The 11,684-nt window shown below is 40.5% G+C and overlaps 1 protein-coding gene across 17 annotated transcripts in view; it reads left to right on the top strand.

Annotated features, from left to right (window-relative positions):
• LOC116062101 (cyclin-dependent kinase 17-like) overlaps positions 1–10,736 on the top strand; it is a 44,093-nt gene extending 33,357 nt beyond the window's left edge. For 14 of the 17 annotated variants that reach the window (XM_036008572.1, XM_036008569.1, XM_036008571.1 and 11 more), the window contains 13 exons: positions 2,261–2,317; positions 2,425–2,539; positions 2,766–2,860; positions 2,982–3,044; positions 3,299–3,422; positions 4,046–4,166; positions 4,525–4,622; positions 4,765–4,870; positions 6,271–6,313; positions 6,429–6,519; positions 6,601–6,678; positions 7,347–7,468; positions 9,694–10,736. In XM_036008572.1, the coding sequence (XP_035864465.1) occupies positions 2,261–2,317; positions 2,425–2,539; positions 2,766–2,860; positions 2,982–3,044; positions 3,299–3,422; positions 4,046–4,166; positions 4,525–4,622; positions 4,765–4,870; positions 6,271–6,313; positions 6,429–6,519; positions 6,601–6,678; positions 7,347–7,450 (1,095 nt within the window). In that variant the 3' untranslated portion in view covers positions 7,451–7,468; positions 9,694–10,736. Of the gene's footprint in view, positions 1–2,260; positions 2,318–2,424; positions 2,540–2,765; positions 2,861–2,981; positions 3,045–3,298; positions 3,423–4,045; positions 4,167–4,524; positions 4,623–4,764; positions 4,871–6,270; positions 6,314–6,428; positions 6,520–6,600; positions 6,679–7,346; positions 7,469–7,947; positions 7,996–9,693 lie in introns of all 17 variants that reach the window. The other 3 variants (XM_031316638.2, XM_031316644.2, XM_036008570.1) reach the window with 2 other exon arrangements.
• Positions 10,737–11,684: the final 948 nt, after the last annotated feature.

Genomic DNA, 11,684 nt, shown 5'->3' with positions numbered 1-11,684 from the left:
GGTCTGACCTAGTTCTGCTGAGTAAGCTCACTGGAGCGTTGGGAATGAAATGAACCCGTTGCCATCGAAAGCATACGCAGGCACATGCACTACGCGCACACACACACACACACACACACACACACACACACACACACACACACACACACACACACACACACACACACACACACACACACACACACACACACACACACACACACACACACACACACACACGGAGGGAGGATTGTAAGGTACATAGACAGAGTGCAGTTGCATGCAGTAAGCAGAGTGGACTGCAGGTAAAGACTCTTCAAAAAGGAGAGAGGCCACAGATTTATTGTCTGGAGTGGGGTTGATGTGGGGGGAGGTGAATATAACGTGTGTGTTCTGTATGTTTTTGAATGCCTGTGTGTGTGTGTGTGTGTGTGTGTGTGTGTGTGTGTGTGTGTGTGTGTGTGTGTGTGTGTGTGTGTGTGTGTGTGTGTGTGTGTGTGTGTGTGTGTGTGTGTGTGTGTTTTGCTTTTGAGACCGACTCCCCTGCCAAAAGAACAGCACAGCTCAGCAAGCGCTCTTGACAGCTCTTGTCACAAACACAGAGATGGGAACTGTGTGTGTGTATGTGTGTGTGCAGGGCTGAGTGTGTTTACATTTGAGCATAGGCTGCATGTCTCATCACAAATATACGTCATATATGTACAGTGCCTGCCCCTGTACATACTATATGTACATGCACACACATCTTAGCAGTTTGTATAGATGTTTTTTCATAAGATTATTATTATTAATTCATTTATTTTTTATTTTTTTTTCAAGCATTGTAAATGACCAGATACAAAACTAGATATTGATTCTAAAACATAAAGGAGATAATGCCTGTCAATTAATTATGCAAATTAAAACCCATGCGCGCACACTTATTTCAGTGTGTAAGTGTGTCATCTTGTGTGTGCGAGCTCGTTTTGATGTTGGCTTTTAGGCATGCCTTTAAAGAGATCACATGCTTCATCAGCTAACTTGGTCACTGGAGACCCTCCCCCTCATACGCACATACATGCGCGTAGACAAGCATTGGCCTGGCATTCATATTAGCATCATGATGGGACGGGCCAGAGCAAGATTGAGAGAGATGGGTAGATAAATACAGATAAAACATGGCTGGAACGACCCTGACGTAGATAGACAAATAAGTGAGGGGAAGTGACAGGGAAAGGGATGAACACTAACGTGGGTATCACAGCTTGACATAGCTACATCTATGTATAATTCATGACCTCGAAACCCAGGGGCCATATACATTATTCAGCTAGACCTTTATCAACTGAGTTCAGGATTAATTCAGAATTTACCATACACCCAGAGATTTAAAGTATGCCTGCTGGATATCTATAGAAATGTTTATAAGTAAATATTCACATTAAGTTATCCTGAAAGGAAGAGCCATATTTGATTGTCTTTGTTACACTGACTTCCTGTGGCCAAATAATTCATGTGCAACAGAAAATTACATCACTTTGTATCGTTAAAGAGGCGAAAGTAAAGGGCACATTGGGGACAAATTACATTTTGTTCAGATTAGGCCAACATTAGTCTCGCTTTGCCAGACCTTCCTCCACAGCGCTTTGGAGGAGGGTCTGGCTAGTTCACACAGCATTCCGGGATGGGAGAAAAACGTGCTTTGGTTTATTGGCATTTCTTTAAACCAATCACAATCGTCATGGGCAGCGCTAAACACCGGCCAGAGCCACAGTGCCACTGCATAATAGCCTCGGAAAGGAACTTGTTTTGGTGGAACATGACGTTCAAAAGTTGTTTAAGTTGTGCAACAGAAAACTCAGATTTGACAGATAGTCTAGCTAACTGTCTCGATTTACCCTGCAGAGATCTGAGGAGCATACTGTAACTATTGGAGAAACCAAGCTAAGGTTTTAGCATAGTCACACACACACACACACACACACACACACACACACACACACACACACACACACACACACACACACACACACACACACACACACACACACAGAATAACAAGGCCTGGTGACTCAGACCCCTGCAGTTGTAGGCCAAATATCAACAGCAATGGGACTGAAATGTAAACTAACAGCCGTGGCCTACCAGACTTGATTCTAGAGATAGTTAGCTTAAACATGGTGGCTGGCCTAGGCTGACCTACTATCAGGCTGTAATCACAATGAATGCAAACTGACTTAGTGATAATGCATATTGATAGTGTTCATAACTTCCTCAACTGGCCTCTTTCTGTCTTCTCTAGTCTGAAATCGGCTTTGGGAAACTTGAGACCTACATCAAACTGGACAAACTAGGGGAGGTGAGATCAATAAAGAAAATCAGTGAAAGGGACACTAAGCAGATGCAAACTCCTCAAATACTTGTTTGCTCTATTTCACACTGCATTCACATGCTTTCCATCTGCAGGGGACCTATGCTACAGTGTTTAAGGGGCGAAGCAAGTTAACAGACAACTTGGTAGCTCTGAAGGAGATCCGACTGGAGCATGAGGAGGGTGCGCCCTGCACAGCTATCCGGGAAGGTACTGAACTGCTGTTTAACTCATGTGATTTGGAAGTAAACAACTTACAGGCCAACACGGGACCATATTGTCAAGAAGCTTGTAAGGTTTTTACAGTGTTATTGGGACATACAGTAGTTGCTAATCTGTATTGCCTGGTAGCTCCTTGAGCTGTATGAGTACTATGAGCTGTCTCACATGCTGTCTGTGTTTGACTGACAGTCTCTGATATTTCTCCCTCTTTTAGTGTCTCTACTGAAAGACTTGAAGCACGCAAATATTGTCACTCTCCATGACATTATCCACACTGACAAGTGCCTGACACTCGTGTTTGAGTACCTGGTGAGTCTGTACTGTGCATGTGTGTGTGTTTATTGTGCGTGTCTTTAGAGAGCATATTAAACTAATCTAAATATCTGCACTGCATCTTTCTTTCTTTCTTTCTTTCTTTCTTTCCCATCAGGAAAAAGATCTGAAGCAGTACATGGATGACTGTGGGAGCATCATGAGTGTTCACAATGTCAAGGTAATGCAAATTAATACATATTTGCAGTACTGAGGATAATCCTGTATTGATGTAGTTGATCAACAGTTGCAATTTAGAATAATCTCTGGTTATAGCTTCCATTTTGTTTTGATTTATTAGCAAATAAATGGCAAGCAGCTTGGCTTCTCAATGATAATTCTAAAACAAATTATTTGATCACTGTGTTGAAATAATGGCACATTTTAATGACAAATATGTAAAAATAAGTCATACTTATGTCATCTCCTCTCCAGATATTCTTATTCCAGCTGTTAAGAGGTCTGGCGTACTGCCACAAAAGAAAGGTCCTCCACAGAGACCTCAAACCCCAGAACCTGCTCATCAATGAAAAAGGAGAGCTCAAACTGGCAGACTTTGGTATATCACCACATATCCAACTAGAAGCACAACATCAGTCTTATACTGTATATTGTTTTGACACTTCCTGTATTCATTTGATTTGTCATCTTATTTTCCTTCAATGATAGCTATAATTGCAAAATGTTCAAAGCTAGAATCAAAACAGCGATTACTGTAACGCATGCTTCATACTTGTCTAAATTCACCTGCTTACACAGATAATAAAATCATGTTTACATGCTAACCATTTATCTTGGAACTTAAGTTGGAGATGGAGCCCTCATTTCTACATTCTTCCTAATGCAGTTAGCTGGTAATTTACAGAGAGTTTGTAATTTATTTTGTAAAAAACAATGCTTTATAAAACAGTAGCAAGAGTCTGAAAGCCCCACTAGTGCCCCTACTGCTCCAGCTTGAAGTGACTAACCACTCAACACTGCCCTCGTTTAATAATCAAAGTATGGCATAGTGTTGTATACTCTAGTGTTGTGTACTTATTAGGGTCAAAATACAAAAAAAGTGTTCTTACTTCTGAAGTTTGATGCTGGTATGATGAGTTCTGGGGTGACCTGCAATACCTGCAAAAATGAAATAAAGCAGTATTTAAATAAATTAATGTAATTTTCTGTGTTTGTATTAAGGTTTGGCACGAGCAAAGTCTGTTCCTACAAAGACCTACTCCAATGAAGTCGTGACATTATGGTACCGGCCACCAGATGTGCTTCTCGGAACTACTGAGTACTCTACACCTATTGATATGTGGTAAGTAAACACGCATCTATAGCGAATACACAGTTTTATAGAAAAACATAAAACTACCGCTGTTTGTTTTTCTGTCTCTTTCTTTATGCTTCTTTCTTACTATTTGTCCTCACCTTAAGAGCTTCTGTCCATTCTCTGTTTTCTCCACAAGTGTTCTTTTGCCGTAGTCACTGTTGTTTTGAAATTCAACAAAATGTTATTCATAGTTAAGGTGCAAAGTTTGAACTGTGGGTTGGGAGGACATTTGGGGATTTGGGGGTGCTATTGGGTCCTATAACACAGTTTCTTTATAACACAGTTTTTTTGTTGTTGTCATTGTTAACTTCTGTTATTCCACTGTGCCTGTCCCTTTGTCCAGGGGTGTGGGCTGCATCTTTTATGAAATGATCACTGGCAGACCTCTCTTCCCTGGATCAACTGTGGAGGATGAGCTTCACCTCATATTCCGCATCCTTGGTGAGACGACATTGCTTGTATAACATTCATGCTTTTGTGTGTGTGTGTGTGTGTGTGTGTGTGTGTGTGTGTGTGTGTGGGTGGGTGGGTCTGCACTCTACATAATATGTCGACTGATCCTCTTTATCTTTATCTTCAACAGGTACTCCGACAGAAGAGACTTGGCCTGGTATCACCACCAGTGAAGAGTTTAAGACGTACAATTTCCCCCGATACCACGCTGAGCCCCTTGTCAACCACGCACCCAGGTGTGTAGTTGTGGGTATATGTTTGTGTTTTAAAGTCTGTCTTAAGAACAATAGTGAGACACCCATATGAACATTGAAACAAGTTTCGCTTGCTGTAGTCTTTCCCCTTGTTCATACTCTCCATTGAAAGATCCTATCCTAATGCACTTTCAATAGAAGTAAGGGGGAACAATCTCTACAGCCCTCGTTCTGTGCAAAAATACATTCCATAGTTTATCTGAAGCTAATATGAGGCTTCGGCAGACTAAGTTAATCAAATCAAGTGGATATTTTGCATAGTTAAAGTGGGTTTAGTTTGAAATCCCCCCTTTGTATCTTTCCCTGCTGAGCTAGGGTGGAAGTAGTCTCACACTGCCAGACCTATCTCCACAGCGCTGCGAAGTAAAGTCTGGCTCCTCCACAGATACATTCTATCACAGGAGAAAAAACGCTCTGGGTTGTTTGCATTTCTTTAAACTACTATCGTCGATCCAGACTAGGGTGAAAGGGTAGTAACATAGAGAGGGACTTTTGTACTAAAAAGATTTGGAAGGTAAACACTTTGTCTAACACAGACTGCTGAAGCCTCATATTAACTTTAAAATGTATTTTTACACAGAACAAGGACTGTGGATTTTGTACCCCATCACAGGAATGATTACAGCTAGCAAAACATGTTGCAATGTTCATATGGGCACCTGAGTATTGTGAACCTATCCTTTAAGTCGGGGATCTTCAACTGGGGGTCCGGGACCCCTAGGGGGTCCTCAGAGTAAATTCAGGGGGGCCTCGAAATTATTGTTAATCTTGGAAAGTTTTTTAATGTGAATCTAAGCATGAATCCAACAAGTCTTAACATGAATCCAACATATTATTAGCAAATATAAATCCAAACTGCTTACTGACCCAAGTGGTCACTAAGGCAATCCACAGATACATATAATCCTAAGGATTCACTGTGCCACATGTATGTTTAACATTAAAACATGATTTATAAAACCATGCCAACAATTATTAGGCTATTTTAATAGCTTAGTATTCCATGCGAAAAAGGTATGCATAAAGGCTTTTGGCCGCCCACATGTTATTGTAGGCCCAGTTTATTATGCAACTCATTTTATATACAATATGTAGTAGGGGTTCCCTGCTCCATCTCTCTTTCAATTAAGGGGTCCTTGGCTTAAAAAAAAAAAAAAGTTTAAGACCCTTGCTGTAAGTGACTGTGATACGTTAGATGTAATAAGTTAAGGATTGATCAGTAGGAACTGTGGTCAAGCATTGCTGCCTCTGTTGAAACGGCAGGAACCCTACACTGCTCCATATGGCTTTGGTCAGCATTTAACTACACTTACACTCAATTCTCCCTCTCTGCCCCTTTCCCTTCCTCCCTCTCCCTTTTTCTCTTGCTTTATGTGATACAGGATAGACAACGATGGTCACGACTTGCTCTCAATGCTTCTACAGGTAACGAACAAGGCTCATAACGATGAATACTTTTGATATATGTTCACCTAATGCATTGGATTAAAAACTAACAATCCTGTCTTTATATCCCCTCTTTGTCTCTACGTGTCCCTAGTTTGAGGCTAAGAGGCGGGTATCAGCCGAGGATGCCCTCAGACACTCGTATTTCAAATGTTTTGGGGAGCAGGTTCAAACACTGGCTGACAGTGAGTACACACAGTCTGACACATTAAACATACACTGTACTGTACAAACACTGTCTCACCAACCATCTCTGTTGTTTTCAGCTGCATCCATCTTCTCTGTAAAAGGCATTCAGCTCCAGAAAGATCCAGGGAAGAGATCCTCAGTCCACCCAGAGTCAAGTAAGTCCTCCAAGATAGAAAAATAGAGGGGAAAAAGCAGAAAATGAGGAATTCTCCCTGTCCTCTTCCTCTTTGCTTTCTTTTTCTCTCTGTTTGCTTTATGTCGTCTCTCATGTCACTGCGGTCACACATGTCACACACAGTTTCCCAGTCTATCGCCAGGTTCATGCTTCCACTACATACAGATCCCCTACTCCCAATATTTACAACAGCTACTGAAATACACTTAAGTCCATGTCCATGAAATGTTGTGCATTACAATTTAAACATTTACATGTAAATTCAACAATAGGATATTGTAAGACGCTCACCAAAATAAGTAACACACCCAACCATTGAGTTAGCTACATTACTTCGAGTTTTACCCTTGTCTGAATCCTTATACATTACCTTTGCATACCTGATGTGCCCTTTTGACATTTGCTTAGATTTACTTCAGTGTTTCTGTTTCTATCACGGTCTCAGTCTATGTTTCTCTTTCTGCTTCCGCTGCCTGTCTGTCATGTTCTGATAAACTGTCCCTTCTCTTTCTTGGTACCCATGCTCTCCTCTTTCGCAATGTTCATCTTCTCCTGATTCCTTTCTATATCCCTTGTGTGCCCTACTCCAACTCCTCCGTAACACCTCAATATTCCCATCCTTCCCCCCTTCTCCCAAAACCCTAAAAGCGATGGCTCATAAGCTAGGCTCTGCACCCTCGCAGTACTTCCAGAGAGAAGCAGCCAATCCCAGGGCTCAGAGTCACAATCTCTCCTCCACTTCCACTGGCTGAGTGGCCCATACCGTTCTGGTAAATACGGTCTCTTTCATTCTGTCTGTCTTCTGCTCCATCCCCCTTAGTTGTCACCTGGTCTCTTTTCATCTGTCCATTTGCACTTTGTCCCACTTAATGTATGGCTCTCGCGGTTGCTGAACTGGACTAAATGCTGGTACATTTCACTTCTCTTGTGCATTCCCTGAACCAAAACAACACATTAGTTGTTACTTGTTTAAACTCACTTCCTTTTAGTCTTTTTATTGTTTTTTTTTCTTTGTCTCTTTATTTTGTTAATTTCTCTCCCCATTCTTGCTTCTGCCAGCCTTCCCTCAAATTTCAAGCCCTGCACCTACCCGCATCATCTCAGCTTTCACTTACCTAATCCTCTTTTTCTCAGAGTGAGCCACTCCCAGTGTTTATGTCAGGGATGAAAGGGGCAATGTCATATTCATAAAAAAAAATAATGTGATCAAAGAACATGGATCGAGTCATTTGATTTTTTTCATTTGCAGTCCTGTTTAGGTTTCTGCAGCGAGAGATGTAGCCTTTTTGTTGAGTCTGTAAGTGACGGTTTGGTGTTGTGTGCGTTTGGTTGGTTGTGTATTATAAATGCATTTTTCTATCAGCATGGATATACAAAGTAGATTGTTTGTTTACTGTAGTGTGTTACAGTTACTGGTAAGTATGAATCAGCTTCAGCAACATGAGATTACACACAGTATTACTGGTTATAGAACTATATGATCCAATTGTTTAAGTCTTGGCACTGATAACCACCGCTACACTAAATGGCCAAAAGTATCTCTCCACATACTTTTGTGTACTTTTCGTCTGGTGCTATCAGACATTAGCGTGCAAAAATTTGTGGAAAGCCCTTTCCGTTTTCAACATGAAAAGTCTTGTGCACAAACCCAGATCTATAAACACTGTTTTGGAAAGGACTTACTGTAACTGGCCTGCACAAAGCCCTGGGCCCCTTATTTATCAAACCTCTAAAAATTACACTTAATTATGCCCTAATGCTTAACATAGGAGTAGAACATTTCTTTGCTGAAAGTAAAGAATAAAACTCATTAATCAAGTGACTCACCCCTCTTTTCAGCTTAGAGTAACTTTTAACCTTTAGCTCGCAAATGATCACATGATTGATCTCAAGAATGCTCAGAGAGGAAGTGTCTCAGTGACAGTTATTCCCTAAAGGCAGAAATAAATATTTGTGTAATGTTGATTTAACCCCAGTAGCAATTAATGTGTAACATAAACAACAATCTATTCATAATAGGTTAATATATGAAATTAGATGAAATAATAGAGAATTGTCTGAAATGGGAACAAAAAGAAAACCAACTAAGTAGAAAATAGATTAAATACGTTATAAGGGGATATTAGTATCACATTGATAAGTGCAGACAGGGAAGATGCATGAAACATACAAAATAATTGCCAATTGTTTTGATCCTGCTGTTTGCATCCATGACAAAAAACAAAATAACAATAAATAAAAGTAATTTATATAAATGTTGTACAATCATTTCGAAACACGTCTTAGAAGGTGTGTGCTCTCTTTTCTGTACTGCTGTCGTCAGGCTATGATCTACTTTTACCCAACTTTAGAGACCTATAGAGTATTTTTTAAATTAAAAGAAATGTGATGAATAGGTTTTATTTTAAAGTTTGTGTAAAAGTAAAGAATTTTTACTTTTATCATTCGCCAAAATCCAAGTCCAAAATTTCACTATTAGCAGTTTGACAAATATGGGCCATGACCTCAACCCCATCAAACACTGTTTGGGTGAATTGGATCGCCTGCTGTGAGACAGACCTTATCGCCCAACACCAGTGCAAGTCCTCACTAAGCTCTCGTGACAAATGGGAGCAAATCCCTGGAACCAGGTTCCAAAATCTGGACAGCCTTCCCAGAAGAGTGGAGGCTGTCATTGCAGCTTATTAATTAATGCAAATTCAACAATCACGTGTGTGCAATGTTTAGTCGATCGACAGAAGATACATTGAACTATTTTAATAATCGGTTAATCATTTACGTAATTTTTAAAAACTTAAAATGTGATCATTTGCTGCTTTTGGCCATATAGTATATATTTTGTGTTGCTGGCATGGAGTGAAATTTTTGTTTGTGTGTTGGTGTGTCTAAATGAATCTAAACCAATCCTTTTTTTTTCTCTCTCTCTCTCTCTCTCTCTCTCTCTCTCTCTCTCTCTCTCTCTCTCTCTCTCTCTCTCTCTCTCTCTCTCTCTCAGCCCAGGGGAAGAGCAGGAGGCAGAGTGTGTTGTTTTAGTGCTGGCAGGGGCGCTGAGGTGAGGAGGACAGTGACACGTGGAGCTGTCCTGTCGGACATACATTATTCACTGACCCTGCCACACACACACTGAAGGAGAGACACACACACCCTGCCACATAAATACACACAAACACATTGAAGAAGAAAACACGCACATACAGCAACATGGAAACAAAACCACGCAGAATTTAGGCTGAAGAATTTGTACTTGACAAAAAAAAAAATAATTAAGACATAGCCCAATCCTAAAGACAGGAAAAAAATTAAAAACGAGAGAAGTGCGCAGATGCTGGAAGAAAGGTGGGAGAGTACAAGATTCTCCTTGCTGCTACTACCGCTGCTGCCCAAAAGAGGGCAGCGTTTAGGAGGAGGGCTGACTCGGTTTTTGAACAGAACTTGCTGCATCAGTGAGCTGTGAGGAAGGAGGAGTGAGAAGTGGACGTGATTCAAAGGCAAAGAATGAGAGAGGAAACGGTCACTTTCTCTTTTCTTTTTTTTGTTCGGACTGTTGCTGTGCATAAAGAGACTGAGCTGTAGAACTCTGCTTTTTCATAACACGCCTCAGCCTGAATCCAAACACTGAATATTGCACCCAACCTCGCCTAACTTCTTGGCCCTTTATTACATGATCTTTAAAACAACACACAGACACAATCTCTCTCTTTCTTTTTCTCTCATTCTATGTCTCTCTCAATCTCTCTTAAATACACACACATAAACACACACACACACACACACACGATTCACTTGAAAGTTAAGTATGTAGATCAATGGCGTTTACAGAGATAAACTTTAGCACCTTATTGTCCAGTAGAGATCATGTTGGCTGTCATTACGTTACCTCATCAGTCACTCAAGCAGAGTAGGATGTAAAGTACATGCTAGATATTAGAATGAAGAAGAATCAAAATAACAAACCAAAAAAACAGAAACAATAACTAACTAACCATATAGGACAGATGTATTTACCTTCACCGATGGAATTGGACACTATGCTACACTTCAATTAAAAAAACACTCTCAAAGCAGTAGTCAGCAATACTTGCATTTGTCACATGCTCACATGCTGTAAAGAACACTATGCTGCAAGACGCTGCTGTCTCAGTACCCAAGAAGGACGACCTGTATGGACAGAGAGTTTAGGAAAATGTACAAATTCTCACCTGCTTACTCTTAGACACCCCCTTTGCTTTTTTGCCTTGACTCAGAAGTTGTCTTGATTTGTTGTGTGATGTACAGGTGTTGATGTTGAAACCTTCTCTTTGCACCTGATTTTACCTCTTTAGATCATAGACAATTGAACAACCCCAAACCTCTCCCGCTCAACTTTACTTGCATTTATTTTTACTCGTTTTTTTTTTTTTCTTTTCTTCAATCTGTATATATGACCATACTTTTTACCTGTCAGAAGCAATGATACTTCTAGGATGCTGTTCTCAGTCTTTACTGTGTTCCCAGGGGAACAGTGTGGTGACTGGCTGGGGACGTGTTGCACATTCCTTGAGCTCAGGACTTATTGCTAGTGTCGTTTCCGTGGATGCTTTGAGGTACAACTGGCCTCGTATGTCTCCCTGGTAGAGCAGAGTATGTCTTACATGGCTTGAAACCCTTTTGCAAAGCTAATTAAAACTATGTGAAGGAGAAGAGTAATTTCTCAGCATCAACCTGTCAGTCTTCTGTGTCATTCGTACTCTGTTAATTTGACCATAATATAGCTGTTCTGTGACTACCTTACCCATGTCTTTACTTGTCATCTACTTCAAGCATGTTTGTGTATTAAAAACACTCAGTTGGTATGTGAAATGGCTGCTGCTGGAAAAGGAATACCTCCATTTGTTTTTTGTTTTTTTTTACACCAAACACCCCATTACCTGTAATGGCTACTCAATGAGTCTGGAGACTGTACTCTTAAATAAGATGAAGACAATGACAACACAGTATTCAGCAACA

This window comes from Sander lucioperca, chromosome 12 (assembly GCF_008315115.2).
Source record: "Sander lucioperca isolate FBNREF2018 chromosome 12, SLUC_FBN_1.2, whole genome shotgun sequence".
Taxonomy (NCBI): domain Eukaryota; kingdom Metazoa; phylum Chordata; class Actinopteri; order Perciformes; family Percidae; genus Sander; species Sander lucioperca.
Note: the sequence above shows the minus strand (reverse complement) of the source record. Positions and strands in the feature narration are given on the sequence as shown.